At 41.0% G+C, this 18,559-nt stretch overlaps 2 protein-coding genes across 5 annotated transcripts; both read left to right on the top strand.

Moving 5' to 3' along the window:
• The first annotated feature begins 444 nt into the window (after window positions 1-444).
• Window positions 445-10,039, top strand: LOC119558254. Of its 2 annotated transcripts, none has more exons than XM_037871581.1 (8): window positions 445-556; window positions 1,388-1,777; window positions 3,026-3,210; window positions 5,647-5,826; window positions 6,703-7,639; window positions 8,037-8,449; window positions 8,551-8,878; window positions 8,947-10,039. In XM_037871581.1, exons 2-8 carry the CDS (start codon window positions 1,663-1,665, stop codon window positions 9,486-9,488), a joined length of 2,700 nt encoding a protein of 899 aa, XP_037727509.1. In that variant the 5' UTR covers window positions 445-556; window positions 1,388-1,662; the 3' UTR covers window positions 9,489-10,039. The 2 variants fall into 2 exon arrangements, with proteins under 2 accessions (XP_037727509.1, XP_037727510.1); XM_037871582.1 differs by having other exon boundaries at window positions 470-552.
• Window positions 10,040-12,756: 2,717 nt separating this feature from the next.
• Window positions 12,757-18,470, top strand: LOC119558255 (endoplasmic reticulum chaperone BiP). Of its 3 annotated transcripts, none has more exons than XM_037871584.1 (3): window positions 12,757-12,999; window positions 14,958-15,103; window positions 15,679-18,470. In XM_037871584.1, the coding sequence occupies exons 2-3, from the start codon at window positions 14,979-14,981 to the stop codon at window positions 17,519-17,521; spliced, it is 1,968 nt and encodes a 655-aa protein (XP_037727512.1). In that variant the 5' UTR covers window positions 12,757-12,999; window positions 14,958-14,978; the 3' UTR covers window positions 17,522-18,470. The 3 variants fall into 3 exon arrangements, with proteins under 3 accessions (XP_037727512.1, XP_037727511.1, XP_037727513.1); XM_037871583.1 differs by lacking the exon at window positions 12,757-12,999 and adding an exon at window positions 13,509-13,662; XM_037871585.1 differs by lacking the exon at window positions 12,757-12,999 and adding an exon at window positions 14,597-14,717.
• Window positions 18,471-18,559: the final 89 nt, after the last annotated feature.

Raw genomic sequence — 18,559 nt, 5'->3', positions numbered from 1 at the left:
TTACGGTACGGTCGAAAGTAACTGCCAGCTATTTGACCATCTCTAGTTTGGTGTGACCAGGCCTGGGCTTTCGGTAAGAAATACCTAAATATACCAAATGAAGTTATATCTGTATAAGGAACATAATCAAATTCAAAAGCCTTAAAACAATAAAGCCGGGTTTGTTAATAGTTTTGTATGAAATAATAAATCATGTAAGTACACACATAAAATCTCTTAGAACACGTTATTTAGACACAGTTAGTTGTTTATGTTGTGGCTTTTAAGTACTTATGATATGATTTTACGTTAAGAGATTACACAGAGATTAGACAGATTAATGGGACTGACAATGAAAGAGCTCATTTTATGATTCATTTCATTTGTACCATTTTTATAACCTAAAATTTTGAGCTTTTTATGGCTTAGTATTTTTTAGTATGTTATTGCCCTAGGCCTGGGTATATTCAGACGAACGCCATCTGGCAACACTGGCGCTGCATTAGCGGCAAAAGAAATAAGTTTTTTGCCATTAGTTCTGTCGCACAACAATTATAAAGCTCGGCCAGCTGGGTTGGTAAGCGGTCCGCATCCGTCCTTGATCTATTACCAGTTCCAGGAGCAATCTAATCCTGCCGTCCAATATTTTTTGCAACCCACAGCCACAACGGCACATTGTGTGTGTTGTTTTTCGAAATTCGCAAAGTGTGTGTTTTGTTGCGGTTGCGCCAGTGTGTGTGCGTGTATGTTCGTGTGTGTGTGGTAGGTTGTGTTTTGGTATCCAGAGTGAGTTCATCCAAAAAGAAAAAGGAGAAGAGAATGGAAATGGAAATGAAAATGTTATATGTTGAAAATATTATATTTGGGTCAAATCTGTGTGCGTGTGTGTGAGTGCCTGTGTCTCTTTCTTTTTTCTCCTTAATTTCCTTTCGCCTTACTTTCGTTTTCTTTGCGCTTTGTTGTTTTTCTGGTCCGCATGTTTGTTGTTATTGTTGCACGCGCTTCTTCTGCCGGCGCAACGAATTGGATTTATTTATAAAACGAAGATTTACACACGTTTAAATATTCTGCTCTAAACAAATGCAGGCAAAATGAAGAGCCTGTATGTATGTGTGTGACCTTCGTGCAGTTTTGCAATTAGAAAAAGGGGGAAGAGAGAAGAAGCAGAAGAGGTCCTGTGATAGTGGGTAATGCAATCAGATCGCTGCATGTCTGCGCTCGTGTGTGTGTGTGGCTGTGTGCTTGTGTGAGTGGTGGTATTTTCCCAGCTTTAATTCAATTTTCCGAGCAACAAGCACTTACGGTTTTAAAACAATTACACACTCACAGTTTGAAAGCTTTTTAATCAGGCAATTTACCTTAGCCTTTCCACTTTGTTATTTTCCACATTTCTCGCTTTCCTTTGCAGCACAGGAGCGGAGGCGGCGGAAAAGGAGAAAAACAGAAAAATAGTAAAACAGAGAAACTGAAAAACAAACCAAAAGACACGGCAAATCAGTCTAGTCAACAAAAGCAGACCAAATGAGCACGCACTTCGAGACTAACGAGCAGCACAAACTAAGCCAAAAATAAAGCTAAAGATAAAAGAGAGAGGCAGTGGCAGCAGCAGCAGCAGCAGGCAGCATCATCACACCAGCACTTCCCACTACACTGAGCGAAATCGAGACGAAAATCGCCAGCAAGATGCGGGTGGTGGCCATGGTCAGCGGCGGCAAGGACAGCTGCTACAACATGATGCAGTGCGTCGCCGAGGGCCACGAAATCGTCGCCCTGGCCAATCTGCATCCCAAGGACAGAGGTGAGTGCCTAGAAGTCAGCAAACTATGGGTTCGATCATATCAAACCAAAGGATATATCCAATATATAGAAACCATACCATATCTTCATTTTCAAAGCTTTATAATCGACCAAAAAGCACAACTATAGTATCAATTATTTCAAGGCAAACGAATAATTACTTAAGTTTGATCATATCAAAACAAAGGATATAGGAACCATACCATTTTTCAATTTTCTAAGCTTTATAATAGACCAACAAGCACATACATATGTATCTATAGTATACAAACAAAGGTATAATTACATGAGTTCGTTCATATCAAAACCAAAGGATATAGGTAGTCAATATATGTAGCCCTACCATTTCTAAATTTTCTAAAATTTTCGATCAAAAAGCGCAAACCTATATTATCAAACATTTTAAGTCAAAAGGAATAATTACATAGGTTCGATTATATCAAAACATGGGATATTCATAGGTAGTCAATATATGCCGTCCTTTTATATCTACATTTTCTGAGCTTTATGATCGACCGAAAGGCACATATGTAACTAGTATAGTTCCATAATTTCAAACCAAAAGAACAAAGACCTTCTATTGAACTATCCTCATATACAAACCAGTTTTAAGGGATCTTTTAGTTTCCAAGTCACCTATAAGATATATTACAAAAAAGGGCCCTTAAAGTATAGATATATATATAAATATATCAATCATTTCATTTCAATAGAACATATATTTTTCTGAATTTCATCGAAGTTTTCCCATATACAAACAAGTTTTAAGGGATTCGTTAGTTCCGAAGTCAGCTTTAAGATATATTACAAAAAATGGTCCTTAAAGTCAATATATAGATTATCTTTAAAAGTAACAAAAAGATATGATGATTTTGCCACATAGTTTCTATGACAAGTTCGTCATTTTTTACTGAAAGTAAAATATATTTTTAATCACGTTCGGAAAGTTCATTTCAGAATCTGACTGGCTTTTAATCTTGTAAAGTTTTTTTCGAAATCAATTTGATTTTAACCCAGTCTCATTCCATTTGAACTTTAATAACAAAGCCTTTAGAAAAGTTTTTCAGAAAACCAATCAAATGAAATTCCAAAAAGGGTTTGGAAAAAGTCTTTGATATGTATACCTAGGCAGATTCGACCGTCTTATATTAATGCCTTGTTATTATTTGCGCAACCATTTACTACCGATTCGCGTTAAACCCGCTGCCATTTGATCTCTCGCCGCTGACTCCAAATTGTTTCATTCCAGACGAACTGGACAGCTTTATGTACCAGACGGTCGGCCACATGGGCATCGAGATTCTGGCCAGCGCCATGGGATTGCCGCTCTACCGCCGCGAAACCAAGGGCAAGAGCACCCAGACCGGCAAGCAGTACGTGCCCACCGATGACGACGAGGTCGAGGATCTATATAGTCTGCTGGAGACATGCAAGGTGATTGATTGCTTAATGATTGCTGTGCCCCCTTCCAATCCTCAATCTTAGATTAAAGTTGTTTGATAAGAAACTTGGGAAATCGTCTGCAATTGCCAGTGCTATTGTATGTCGTCCAATTCATAGAAACAAGCTACCAAATACCCTTTAAAAGTCTCAAATGAAACAGAAAATAAAAACATCTATAGGGTTCGATTTGTTTATTCTAATGAAATCGACGGCCATTGCTATTGTATGCCTTCAATTTCAAAGAAACATGTCTCCAAGTACCCAATAAAAATCTCAAATTAAACAGAGAAAGTAATACCATCTATAGGGTTCGATATGTTTGTTCTAATGAAATCGAACGCAATTGCTGTTGTATGCCTTTAAATTCAAAGAACCAATTTACCTAATAGCCTTTAAAAGTCTCAAATTAAACAGACAACATAATACCGTCTATAGGGTTCGATATGTTTATTCTGATAATAGGAAACCTGGAAAAATCGACTTCAGTTGCTATGGTATGCCTTCAAATTCCAGAACACAAGTTTCCAAGTACTCTATAAAAATCTCAAATTAAACAGAAAATAATACCGTCTATAGGGTTCGATATGTTTATTTTAATAATAGGAAACCTGGGCAAATCGACTGCAACTGCTATTGTATGTCTTCAAGTTCAAAGAAACAAGTTCCCAAACACCCTTTAAAAGTCTCAAATGTAACAGAAAATAATACCATCTATAGGGTTTGATATGTTTATTCCAATGGGGCTACCTGAGTAGTCTAGAATGAAATTGAATCGCATAAATTGCATTTGTTTACCTCACTAGCCATTACTATTGAAAACGATTAGAATTACTTGTTTATGTCTCCTCGCAACCCTGCTTATTTTCCTAAAATCGCAAATGTTCGTTATCAGATATAGTTATATGATATAACTTATATCATATAGCAGTCTAGTGAAAAAATTTTTGACTGTTTGTATAGGTTTACTTAGACAGAAAAATAGCCTTTTCCCAAATGTTTAGAGTTTCTGAGGGTTTAAAGAGCAATTATCATAGCTTTGATCATAGAGTTTTTGGATAGGTCTTATTTTAAATTGGTTTCTAGTAAGTCTTATCACTTTTTATCATAAAGCTTGCCAAATTATCCGAAGAACATGTGAAAAATTCTAACCAAAGTTCTAAATGCTCTAAAGCTCTAAATTTATAGACCCAATATAATGAAAGATTTCGATATTATTTTGCGCTGTGTGAAGGGCTAACAGAGCCAGCAGATCAGGGATAATATCCGCGCTTGTTGTGCCGTGTCCTTGGACTTTTATAACTTTTACTCGTGCCCACTCATCCTCGCTCCTCATCAATCAACTGCAGCTCAGATTGCAAACTGCAACCACAAACCGCTCCGTAATTGGGTGGCACATCTACAGCCACATCCACATCCATTTGCGATGGGAAGTCGCCGGGCGGTAATCTTATCGCGATGCCCGGCCCATCGAGACGGGACGAACTGTTGCCGTGCACGTGAACCGCCCGGGTTGAATAAAATACGACTAAATAACAACAAATTATAGCAGAGAACCGCAGCGAAAAAACCGAAATCGAAAACCAAAACAATAACAATACGAGTAGGAGTGTAGAAAATCGCACAAATTGTTTATTTACCCCTCGATACAGAAAGAAATTGAACCTGCCAAGGGGAACTTATGATGATGATTACAGTTTTTCGGGCTCTGGGTATTAATAACCGGCTATCATTATCAGGGCTCTCAAACTGTAATTACATTTTGCATTCCCCTAGCTGATATCGCATTTTTTTTATTATAATTTTCGCTTTATTTTTACTCGTCGCTTACATTACAATTTGAGCTGCTTTAAGCTGATAGGAAATTAATTACATTCGGAAAATCCCATTTATGTATAAGAACTTGTTTTCGAGTACAAATTGGGTTCTATACTTAACCCAATGGCTCGTATGCATTAGTTTTTCGGGTTTCTAGGCAACTTAATTCCTTAAACGTTGAAAAAGTTGATAAGAAAGTAATGAAATTTTCGGTTATTGAAAGTTAGGATCTATATATTTATTTATCAAAGATTATGGTGACATTGGCAAAACTAAGACTGACATACACATAAAATAAGTGAGTTATATTATTTTAAATATGGCTTTTTGGACTTCAGATTGCATTTAATAATCGTTATAATATTTTATTTTGTTTAATATATGTTAAGATCTAAGAACAAAGCAGTTCTTAAAGCACTTTGAAAAAGCTTATTGCTTTGGTATTGTGAACAAATATATAGTGGTCCTGTATCTTATTATCAAATCTTTAGGACAATTCTTTTTTATTTCACCTTCAATCTGTCCCAGAACTTCTCTTAAAAGGCACTTAAATTTTTTCTGAATGTATAATAATAATACTAATTTGTGCATTTAATTTGGCTCCATTGACAGCACGAACTTCAGGTGGATGCGGTGGCCGTGGGCGCCATTCTGTCGGATTACCAGCGCGTGCGTGTGGAGAACGTGTGCAGCCGCCTGAACCTGATATCCCTGGCCTACCTGTGGAGGAGAGATCAGACTGAATTGCTGCAGGAGATGATCGACTGCCAGGTGCACGCCATCATCATCAAGGTATTGAATGAGTCAACCATCACACTCAGATTCCTCCAAAAAATAAAAAAAAACAAACACCTTCGCTGGCTGGCAGATTTATAAGGAACATTAGCCATCAGTTTCTGAGGACTTATATATTTATAGTTAAAACTTGACATTTGTCGGTTTCATAATCGTATCGAATCGAATTCCATTTCCTCAGCCGAGTTGTCATTCGTGCTAAATTTAGCACATGTAAACAAACGCTCGAGTTGCTCAGCTGAAAATGATCTATTTCACCTGAATTCCACTTCAATTGCCATATGCAATGTCTGTAAAATTAAATAATTTATTGTTTGCCCATCAATTTGAATCTTTAACGTGTATTGTACGTAAGTTAACAGCATAGTAACAACATAGTAACTACATATATGGCAAATAAGTTCTCACAATTTTATTTGCTTATAAGAGGGGTCTGGCTAAATGAAGAAATCATTTTATAATGTGGAACCGATGAAAACATGGGTACTTAATATTTAATACTAGAACACATTTATGTATATGTAGAGTAGCACAAAAATAGGAGGTGAAATGAGCCATTTGTTACTTAATATCAAATTTAAATTTATTTTTAGTCTTGGTAAAGTGGGAAATGTTGTGAAAAAAGAGATAGGAAACGATAAATCAATTGAAAAAATAAGTTATTCTATTAGGAGGGAAGGATAGAATAGGGTAATCGTAGAATATGGAAAATCAATTAGAAAAATTCTATAAGTAATTCTGTAAAGAGTAATGGATAGAAGGGCATACCCAATGCATTGTAAATCTGCCCTCCATCGAAGGTGTTTCGCGTCGCAATATTCCCCCGCTTAACCATCCATGGCGCCTCCATCTCCCCCGATATCCCGGACACAGGTGGCTGCCCTGGGCCTCGTGCCGGATCGTCACCTGGGCAAGTCGCTGCGCGACATGCAGCCGCACCTGCTGAAGATGCGCGACAAGTACGGACTGAATGTGTGCGGCGAGGGCGGCGAATATGAGACATTCACCTTGGACTGCCCGCTCTTCCGGCAGCGCATCGTTGTCGAGGACATCCAGACGATCATCAGCAGTGCCGATCCCATCTGCCCCGTGGGCTACATTAATTTCACCAAACTAACGCTGCAGCCAAAGGAGGCGGCGGGCGCGGCCAGCAGCGGCGGCGGCGGCGGCGAGGTTGTGTTCGTGAAGCGTTCACTCGACTATATAAGCGATCTGAACGAATCGACGTACAGCGACCTCAGCGATCCGGACTTTAGCGAAACGGAGCTGGAGCTGATCGAGAAGGAGACACGGCTGCGCGAATCGCTTAGCCAAAGTGAGCTGATCTCGCGCAGCAACTCCTTTGGCCGCCATCTGGCCGCCACCGCCTCCTCGCCGATACCCATTGTCACGAAGAGCGCCAGCGTCGACGAGCCCACAGCGGCGGCGGCGGCCACAACGATCCTGGGCGGTGGGCTAGGTGGACCGCCAATCTGTTCCACCTCAGCCTGTGCGTCCATGCTGCTGACCACCACCGCCGACGGCCTGAGCAGCCTGGCTAGCTCACAGAGCCACGGCGGTGGACATGGGCTCGGCAGCAGCACGGCCGCCGTGTGCGGCTCGCTGTCGCTGGCCATCTCCTCGCTTGGGCTCAGCGCCAATACCTGCTGTCATCCGGGAGGAGCTGGAGGAATAGGAGTGGGAGCACCCAGTTCGGCCACCACACAGCCGCCCAGTCCGATGAAGTACGAGCGGGAATTCCGTCCACTGGCCAACGAGGCCAGAGCGGCCATCAATGCCAAGGGCTGGATGTGGCTGGCGGGCATACAGGGTATCCAAAGAGTCTCTATTGCATCTTTATACAATCACATCCGAAGAGCACGGTGGTCACTCGAGCTTAGAAAGATAACCAATTTGATTTTTGTATTAACAGTCACATACTTTTGTCGGACTTGTGTCTTATTTATTAATGTTTTAATATAAACTATCTAAAGCTGCTGTATTCAAAAATTAAAACAAGAAACGTACGTTAAATAACTTAGGCTTTAAAACATTAATATTTTACTTCAACTAAACCTTCAAAAATACTAATATTGTTTAAATCAGTAACAACACTTTGTTTGCATTAACTTGTAACTAAATAGGATAGCTTTTTTCAAGTGACCGCCGTGCCTTATCTTTTTTCTACTACAACATGATTGCTAACCCTTTGCTTAATCCTTTGATAGGCTCCGGATCGGAGGGCATGGAGCAGGGCATGGGGCAGGCCCTGGACACGCTGCGCGACATGTGCCAGGCCAAGGGCTACGATCTGCAGGATCTGTGCTATGTCACGCTCTACGTACGCTCGATTGGCGAGTATCCGGCGCTAAATCGTGTCTACCATCGCGCCTTCGACTTCCATAATCCGCCGACGCGCGTCTGCGTCGAGTGTCCGCTGCCCGATGGCTGCCATGTGGTGATGGAGGCGATTGCCTACCGCCAGCCGGTGGCCGGTACGATATCCAGTGCCGAGGAGCGGGATCGCGAGGGCGAGGAGACAGCGGCGGCTCTGCTTAACGGGCGTCGGAACACGATGCATGTACAGGGCATTTCGCACTGGGCGCCGGCCAACATTGGCCCCTATAGCCAGTCCACGAGGGTGAGACTATCCAGTATATACAGAGAGATTACAAGATCCCATTTGATCCATTGATCCATCGCAGTGAAAAAGCCAAGACTTATATCCAAATCCCTTTTCAGATTGGCGACATCACTTACATCTCCGGCCAGATCGCCCTGGTGCCCGGCAGCATGACAATCATCGAGGGCGGCATCCGTCCGCAGTGCAAGCTCACCTTGCGCCACATCAGTCGCATTGCCAAGGCGATGAACGCACACGGCCAGCTGCGTGATGTGGTGCACGGCATCTGCTTTGTGACCCATCCGGCCTTCATCGCGGAGGCGCGTCGCCAGTGGGAGCGTCGCACAACCAATGCCATCATGGACTACATAGTGCTGCCGGCGCTGCCGCGTGAGGCGCTAGTGGAATGGCAGGTGTGGGCGCACACCCACAACGATCGATTCGACTGTAAGGCCGGCAAAGCGGAATCACTCCAATCTCCAAATCGAATCACAATTTGTTAATCTGTTTCGCAGACGAGGAGACTGGCTGTTCGGTTGGTGACTACACCATCTCGATACGTCGTCGCTGGAACTACGAGAACAACTGTGCGGCCATTGTGTGCTACGTGTCCACTGGGCTGGCCTCGTCCACCACCCAGCTGACCCAGCTGAGCGACGACATCCTGGGCAACCACTGTCGTCTGGCGCAATCGGTTAGTGCCGAGCATCTGGACGAGATCCTCACGTATGTGGTGAATCGTCTGCTGAAGGACTATCCGCTGGCCAAGAAGCAGCCGCAGCAGCAGCAGCAGCCATCGAATTCGGGTACACCACCTGCCACGCCCACTCAACCAGGCGGCGCTGGCGGGGATCAGAACCAACCAGTGCCGGCAATCCACCTGAAATTGTTCTACCAAGTGAATGCCGCACCAGCAACTGATGTACTGCTCCAGGCACTGAACGATTTCCGTATCAAGTGCCAGGATACGGCCGCCATTGTCTACACAGTGCTGCCCGCCTGCAGCCTGCATAACTTCAGTACGTTCCTGTCCATTTGCGGAGTGAGGCATGAGTAGGAGCCCCACGCAGACTGTTTGGAGGACGAGAATGGGGATAAAGATATGGATAAGGATGATGAGGATGAGGAGGAAAATGATGAAACAATTTGCTGCCACCGCACCAAGCAGAAAACAGAATATATATATATATACACCACTATATATACACAGATATATGTATAATGGATGGGTCCCTTTTTGGTTTGACAAAGAGCCGTATTGGCAGAAAGTAATCATTGGATAATTGCGAGCCAGTTGGTTTTCAAAACTGCGCATCCATGTTCGTACTACAAACTTCAAAATATGCATTATTTTGTAAAGCTTCCAACACAATAGCCGTTTGCCTATTCTAAATGGGAATAATCAAACTTAAAGCAAGTTAAATGTCTCCGTTTTAAAATGCAATTTTTAAACTGTTGAACGTCTCCGTAAATTCCATCTTCATTCATCTTTTTTGCATGTAGAATTATTACAAGGCCAACTGGCAAATATTATCCAGAATTTACTTTCTGTCCAAACACTTTTCAGTTTGCATTAAATACAAATCGACCCACTTAAATTTAAAATCAGCTTGCCCTCTGTTGATATTGTTAACTAGCAGAAGATCCTAAGATCGTAAAGATGCCGTAGAGCCTGCATGCGTATCCACAGAATAGCTCACTTCGTGTCGCAGTTTCGGACCAAACTCTCTCGCAAAAGAACAAAAAAAACCAAAAACACTCAAAACGGATCTATGCAACTCAAGTGTTTCAGCAACTAGCGAAGGAAAACCAAGCATACAAATTCAATTTAAAGCAACTTTATATATTATATACGAAAAAGCAAACCATTTTTGTGCACTCTTTTGCCCAAAAACAAAAAAGAAACCAACAAACAACTGTAACTATACTCTTATACAACTATTAACTACTAATCGTTTTTCGATGTGCTTTTCCTTACGCTCCGATTTTATATATATATATATATATATATAAATGTACATCTCAGCGATTTTTCTTCATTTTCAAATAGCCACAAACTTTTGACCAACAGAATACTAAAAAAAAAAAAACGGCAGCATTGTAAAGCAATTGATTATTATATGTCGTGGAGCTTTAAATATTGTGGACAGCAGATGATGTGGCCCATTCTTTGACCACGTCGCATCATTTTCATTATCAATAATCCGAATGTAGCTAATTCGCCATTGAGAACCTAGTTTATATCATCTTTTTTTTTTTCATTTTTGTTTTTATAGATATCGAAATTACCGAATAGAAATTATGGAGTGTGTTGCTTAGAGTACAACTTGTCCATAGTTCTTCCTGCACAATCTGCGACAGAAAACAAGACGATTTTGGTTGAATTCCACACCAAAATTTTGGTCAGCATACACTTTTATAATGTAAAGTAAGATACGATATCGATGGGGCGCTGAGCGGGGGAATGATAAAAAATGATTATTACATGCTATTATGTATTGTTATGAAAAAAAAAATATATTGATATTGATTGAGTGTCATTACAAAAGTCGAAAAACAACCAAAGAAACACTGGGCGTTTTTTATTTCTCGGGCGGATGCGAGCTGATAAGCTGCCTTGCTGGACGGTTTAAGAACTCGCTATACGTACTATGTGGAGTCAGTCTTATCGGCAGTCCATTGATTTATGAAATACATATATCATTGGCAAAGAAGATCCGCGAAATGCCCGGAAAATGCGAGATACACGTGGACTTTTGGGCAACGCATTTTTGTATATTTTGGATTAACCAAAAATATGAGTCATGAACTAGTTTGAACGCATACAATGTGGTCAAAATCATAGTTTCAAATGAAGGTTAATGAAAATTCTCCCCATTTTCAGATGTACCATGTATGTGTGGGTCTTATGTAGACAATCCATTAACAGTAGTGACCAAATTTCATAATCATTGTCATTTTAGGAGAATAGAAGTCAAATTGCTTTAGATTTTATAATATTAGTGGGTTTCTAGGGAAAATAGCATCTTTTTCTTAAGGGGTATTTAAAAATATGGACTAATCAACAAGGTTTAAATATAATATGTAATTAAGCAATATACAATTTTCAAAAAACAGAGTTAAAAGTGGATATTTTTAAAATGGGCGGATAAATATTTTTAACAAAATCAATAATTATTTTTGGTCCATACTAAAATATATTTTTTAGCTGGTTATTAATATGTTTTTATTATATCAAAGGTGATACTCAAATTTAAGATTGACCATTTATATTTACTTAAACAGATACTTTATATATATGTATGTACTTATGTATATACTTAAATAGAGAATAGGTTTATATTTTATTAATTTCTATTAAAAAACAATATTTAAAAAAAAAGCAATTAACCAGAAAAGATTTTTATGGTAAAATATATATATAATTGCTTATTTTTAAAACTCTTTAAAGCGATATTTTTAGATTTTTGATATACAAACATATTATTGATATTTTGTTCTCTGCTCGCTTAATTTTAAAACAGCTGCTTAAATGTACATAGGCAATATTAATATTTGTTTAATATAATAATATACATATTTTTAGTTGAAAAATCTTCAAAATACTTAAGTCATAAGAATTGTCAATACGCCCCACTTAAGATATGATAAACACCCAGATCCAGCTGGAAGCTTAGGGGTAAACCTGGGGCAACGTACACGTCAGTGGTCGCGTTACTTGAAGAAAACCCATATTTGCATAAGACAAACACCAAAAAAGAAGGCCAAACCAACTCTCCTCTCCGAAAATGTTTGGGTAAACAAATAGTGGAAAGCTCGGAGAGAGTGAAACCTCCGGTGGGCGGTACTACGACACGTCAGTGATAGGGATGGATCATCTTAAAAAACCATCGGTTAGATTTACATTTAAAAAGATAGTTTTGTAATAGTTTAACCTTTGGTTATAATATTATTCACTTTAATAATAAAAAATAAATCATATTATACAAATATTATTATTATATTATACAAAATGTGTTCAAAATTTATTAAAACTGGAATAAAAACAAAATAAAAATATTTATAAATATGAAAAATACAGGGTCTTTATTACAAAAATATATTACAAATTAAACATGTTGCACGTATAAATAACATATAATATCTCCTCAGTATCACTACTTAATATTTTCATTTATAATTTCCACTATTATTTTATAACGTGATATTTTTCGATTAACAACGGCCTATCGATGTTTCTAGAAACGGAAATTCATCGACACGTCAGTGGTACGTGGAGCGCGGAGCAATAAATAGCCGGGGAGCAGATAGCAATAATCAGTTTCAAAACAAACGTACAAGGAATAAGATCACAGCAAAAGAGAAACGCGATTTATACAATTAAAACATATTCCACTAAGAACAACGTAACGCGCTGTGACCGCAAATACAATAAACAAATTACGTTACATTCCCATTAGATCAATTAAAACCAAGCCAAAAAACAACAAAGACTATACTTCTGTGACAAAAAAGTGACAATTAATTAAATAAGTGAATATTTTTTTTAATAGTTTTAGTTAGCAAATGTAAGTATACAAGAAAATGGTTATAAATATTTGAATGTGTGATGTACATGGTTGACACTAAAATTGGAAGTACTTCGGAAGATATTAAAAATATTTTACTTTGGTCCTAAGTAACCAACCAACCAACCAACCAATAAGTGTATACATATTTTTTTTTATTTTTTTTGTGGTGTGTGCTTAAAGATATAAAAAGGTATTTGTTTTTACAATGATTTCTAGCTTAAATGAATGTTCCAGATTTGTTTGTTTTCTTATAAACAAAAACCAAAGAAGCAGCTGGTTTATATGTATATATATTCATGAGAAAAGAAATAGCTGAAATGGGTTAGAAGAAATACAAAATTAGATAATATTTTTTATATTTGCCAACTAAAAACGAAATCAATTTAAATTATTGAAGGTAGAACTTTTTTTAAAAGTCGGTTACTTGCTGACCGACGCTCGTTTTCCAACACTGAACCACCACTGACGTGGCCCAGAGTTGCAAGCGTGTGCGTGTGAGCGTATCACAGCCTGTGACTGTGTGCGTGCTTAGAAAGCGCCGGCAAAAAAATCAGAAAGCAGCAGCCACATATTCTACTGCTCTGTCAGTTCCATTTGAGGCGTCGAGAAAGCACATTAAATCGAAACCAAGTGAAAATTGGTAGCCGCTCAGCGATAAGTGTAAGTGTTAGTTAAAAAAGAAAACAAAGCGTAACAATATTAGCAGTCATAACTGAGAAATGCAAAATGCACTGCCAGAATATTCGCGAACAGGAAAGAAAAGGAGAGCAAAAAGGGCCACCCACCAATACACTTAAATCTTTATAGTCGCCATGTTGGCAAAGGAAAAGGGGGCTACAAATCAAAAAAAAAGGCTGCTCCATAAAAAAAAGTCACCCGCACGTGCCCCAAAATAAATAGAAACGTGCGAATTAAGTTTTTTATAGTTGCATTCAAGAAAAACCCACCAATGACGTGGTGGCCGTGACACATTAATAATGTTAATACACAAATAACCAATTGGGTGAATGAACCTTGGTTTCCTCTATTTTCTAGAAGTTTTCATCAGTTAAAAGTTTATATTTATTTGAGGCACTGTATGAAAACAGTTAATTTACAGTTATTTCCGCATGAATATTTCTTTTTTTTTTTGGGAGCGAAAAGCGCCTGCGCGTGCCGCTGTCTGTGTGAGTGGGTGTAGGGCTATCTGTATGTGTCTGTGTGTGTGCCAGCGCTCAATCCGCTTGGTACACGTCATATATTTGGCCCAAGAGCTTAAAACTTTGGAGAGCGAAATCCGCTGGCCAAAAGTACACGTCAGTGTGGCATAGAAACAAAAAAGACCTAAAAACTTGAGTGGCTAAGCTATAAACAGCTGTGCAAATTCAGCTTTTTGTAAAGGGAGGGGGGACTTTCTCCAAGTGTGTGAAAGAACCAAAAGAAAACCAGTTATTTGGCTGCTCTCTCGCCGGTAGCACTCCCGTCCCCCTTGCTCTCTCTTTATCTTCTTGAGAAAGAACCAGAAAAATGTTACACGTATACAAAATTCGCTGCGCTCTCTTGCTCACCTACACTCTCTCTCTCTCCCTTTGGCGACGTCGACGTCGGTCAATGTCAGCAGAGCAGAGCAGCGATGAGCACAGCGCTTAGCAGTTGCCGGGCAGTTAGCCACTGAAGTAGACGTGTTCTTTAACCGATCTGTATTATATATAGTATCTCTTGGAGCCCCAATATAGGTACTGATATTGGTAGAATAGGATTTTGAAGTGTGTGCCTGGGTTGCCAAAGTGGCACAACTAACGGTGCTTGTTGACAGTTGACAAGCTGGCCGACGTCATCAGCAGTAGTGATTCTCTCTCAAAGAGAGAGATAGAGGGAGAGAGTGTGCGTGTGTGATTGTGTTGACGTGTACAAAAAGCCGAGCTTAAAATTGTCAAAACTAATTCTAATTTTCCCTATTCCCTTGATATTTGCAGTTTTCCTGAGAGATCTTCAATATGAGGTTATGCATATTACTGGCTGTCGTGGCCTTCGTTGGCCTCTCGCTGGGCGAGGAGAAGAAGGAGAAGGACAAGGAGCTGGGCACAGTGATCGGCATCGATTTGGGCACCACGTACTCCTGGTAAGTAGGGTCACTCAAAGCCCCTGAAGTTCTAGACCCCAAAATACCCACGTGAAACGTATCCCCTATATCTGGATCATAAAATAAACTGCGATCATAAATTCTATGATTGAACTAGAACCTATTGTGATATATGGATCTTATCGTAGTGTCAGTTTCCAAAGCAGATCATTTAATCAATAGTTTGCATTTATAAATCGTAGTACTTTTCGTAATTAAATAAAAATACTTGTTGCTGAAAAGGATCCCTAGTAAGAGGAAATAATATTAAGCATTTCCGAACACACCAATATTAATGGTTTTTTGAATTAAAAAAAACCTTAAAAACCTCTTTCTAATGTATAAAAAGTATAATTTCCTTTTAAATTAACAGCTTATAAGCCTTAAAACATTTAAAACATTGACTTCCCTCACTTCCACGTGCGCATATAAGTATTTTTTCCCGGTAGCTTAAGGTCCAAGTTCAAGTTTTACTATCACTTCACTAGTATATTCAATGATCCAGCAAATCTCAATAGTAATCAGACAAGTTTCCATTCACGAAACCTTACTAATCCCAACATTTCTCTTTACAGCGTTGGTGTTTACAAGAATGGACGCGTTGAGATCATTGCCAACGATCAGGGCAACCGTATCACTCCCTCCTACGTGGCCTTCACCGCTGACGGTGAGCGTCTCATCGGAGATGCCGCCAAGAATCAGCTGACCACCAACCCGGAGAACACCGTTTTCGATGCCAAGCGTCTGATCGGTCGCGAGTGGTCCGACACCAATGTGCAGCACGACATCAAGTTCTTCCCCTTCAAGGTTGTCGAGAAGAACTCGAAGCCCCACATCAGCGTGGACACGTCGCAGGGCGCCAAGGTGTTCGCCCCCGAGGAGATCTCCGCCATGGTTCTGGGCAAGATGAAGGAAACCGCCGAGGCCTATCTGGGCAAGAAGGTCACCCATGCCGTTGTCACCGTGCCAGCCTACTTCAACGATGCCCAGCGTCAGGCCACCAAGGATGCTGGTGTGATTGCCGGTCTGCAGGTGATGCGCATCATTAACGAACCCACTGCCGCGGCCATTGCCTACGGTCTGGACAAGAAGGAGGGCGAGAAGAACGTGCTGGTCTTCGATTTGGGCGGCGGCACCTTCGATGTCTCCCTGCTGACCATCGACAACGGAGTGTTCGAGGTGGTGGCCACCAACGGTGACACCCATTTGGGCGGTGAGGACTTTGATCAGCGTGTGATGGATCACTTCATCAAGTTGTACAAGAAGAAGAAGGGCAAGGACATCCGCAAGGACAACCGTGCTGTCCAGAAGCTGCGTCGTGAGGTTGAGAAGGCCAAGCGTGCTCTGTCCGGTTCCCACCAGGTGCGCATCGAAATCGAATCCTTCTTCGAGGGCGATGACTTCTCCGAGACCCTGACCCGTGCCAAGTTCGAGGAGCTGAACCTGGATCTGTTCCGTTCCACCCTGAAGCCAGTGCAGAAGGTGCTCGAGGATGCCGACATGAACAAGAAGGACGTGCACGAGATTGTGCTGGTCGGTGGCTCCACTCGTATCCCCAAGGTGCAGCAGCTGGTCAAGGACTTCTTCGGCGGCAAGGAACCATCCCGAGGCATCAATCCCGATGAGGCTGTGGCCTACGGCGCTGCTGTGCAGGCTGGCGTGCTCTCTGGCGAACAGGATACCGATGCTATTGTGCTGCTCGATGTTAACCCACTGACCATGGGTATTGAGACCGTTGGCGGTGTGATGACCAAGCTGATTCCCCGCAACACTGTCATCCCAACCAAGAAGTCGCAGGTGTTCTCGACTGCCTCCGATAACCAGCACACCGTCACCATTCAGGTGTACGAGGGCGAGCGTCCCATGACCAAGGACAACCATCTGCTGGGCAAGTTCGATCTGACTGGCATTCCCCCAGCACCCCGTGGCATTCCCCAGATTGAGGTTTCGTTCGAGATCGACGCCAACGGCATCCTGCAGGTCAGCGCCGAGGACAAGGGTACCGGCAACAAGGAGAAGATCGTCATCACCAACGACCAGAACCGTCTGACGCCCGAAGACATCGATCGCATGATCCGCGATGCCGAGAAGTTCGCCGATGAGGACAAGAAGCTGAAGGAGCGTGTGGAGTCCCGCAACGAGCTGGAGTCTTACTCGTACAGTCTGAAGAACCAGATCGGCGACAAGGACAAGCTGGGCTCCAAGCTGACAGACGAGGAGAAGACCAAGCTGGAGTCGGCCATCGATGAGTCGATCAAGTGGCTGGAGCAGAATCCCGATGCCGATCCGGAGGAGTACAAGAAGCAGAAGAAGGATCTGGAGGCCATCGTTCAGCCGGTGATCGCCAAGCTGTACCAGGGTACCGGAGGTGCTCCTCCACCAGAGGGCGGCGATGAGGATCTCAAGGACGAGCTGTAAGATGGCCCTTACACATCCACACACAGCCCAGCCCACATCCATTCGAGATCATAGTGTTGGAATTAATTCAGACTGATTAAACAATTATAACTTAATTGCAAACGCAGTAGCCACAACAACAACAGCAACAAGAAGAACAGCAAATATAGCAGAGACCACAACAGCAACAGATAATACTACTCAGCAGCCATCCCCCCGCCCCGCGCCCATCCATTCGACCTTTAAGGCAACATTTTCCAAAACAAACAAACAAACACAAACAAACAAAACCCCCTTAAAGAAAACATAGCAAAACAATCCTTTTTTTATATTTTTTTTTTCATACATTTTAATTTAAAGTATTTTTGTCAACTAAAAATATGAGAAATGTAATAACGATTTATTCGAGTGTTCCTCGCATTTCTTGCGTCCATCCGCCCACTTCCCACACGTTAGCTGCATAATTATGTAAAACTGTAAATTTTTTTTTATATATATACACATAACTGTGACGACTGTAAGCCCCGAGATCCCCGATCCCCGAGGAGTCGCAAATCAATAGGTTAGCCTACGGATATGTAAAGCGGAAGCAACAAACAAACAAAAAAAAAAACACACAAAACACAGACAAATGTTATATGTATAAGCGTGTAATAATCGGATCCGCTGGCACATTTGCATGGCTATTTCGAAAAATCAAAACACGGATTGAACCTTGAATTTTTCGAAAAGCAAATGGAAATGTGTCGAGGGAGTCGGGTTATATTGAAGAGATGTAGAAGAGCACAGGGAGCTGCGGGTCGTGCGGATAAGAGGTCGATGAGAATGCAAACGGCAAGAGATAAACCACAAAATCACAAGAAAAAACCACTAAAAAGAAGCAGTGGCCCCAACATCAGCCAGGCTTTACAAAAGGATTCTTCGATTTTACGAAGGATTTTCTAATTTATTTAAAAATAAAATAAAAAAATTGAAAAAAGAAATGAATCGGTTTTATTATTTTGGGGGGATTATTATTATTTTAAGCTACTGAGTTGGGTTTTTAAGTTTATGGTTGTC

Source organism: Drosophila subpulchrella, chromosome X (genome assembly GCF_014743375.2).
Source record: "Drosophila subpulchrella strain 33 F10 #4 breed RU33 chromosome X, RU_Dsub_v1.1 Primary Assembly, whole genome shotgun sequence".
NCBI lineage: Eukaryota > Metazoa > Arthropoda > Insecta > Diptera > Drosophilidae > Drosophila > Drosophila subpulchrella.
Note: the sequence above shows the minus strand (reverse complement) of the source record. Positions and strands in the feature narration are given on the sequence as shown.

Excerpts from the sequence above, each read along its gene's own strand:
- LOC119558254 (XM_037871581.1), top strand. The coding sequence starts at position 1,663 with ATGCGGGTGGTGGCCATGGTCAGCGGCGGCAAGGACAGCTGCTACAAC. Across the intron at positions 1,778-3,025 it reads TCTGCATCCCAAGGACAGAG|ACGAACTGGACAGCTTTATG; the intron begins GTGAGTGCCTAG and ends GTTTCATTCCAG. Across the intron at positions 7,640-8,036 it reads GTGGCTGGCGGGCATACAGG|GCTCCGGATCGGAGGGCATG; the intron begins GTATCCAAAGAG and ends ATCCTTTGATAG.
- LOC119558255 (XM_037871584.1), top strand. The coding sequence starts at position 14,979 with ATGAGGTTATGCATATTACTGGCTGTCGTGGCCTTCGTTGGCCTCTCG. Across the intron at positions 15,104-15,678 it reads TTGGGCACCACGTACTCCTG|CGTTGGTGTTTACAAGAATG; the intron begins GTAAGTAGGGTC and ends TTCTCTTTACAG.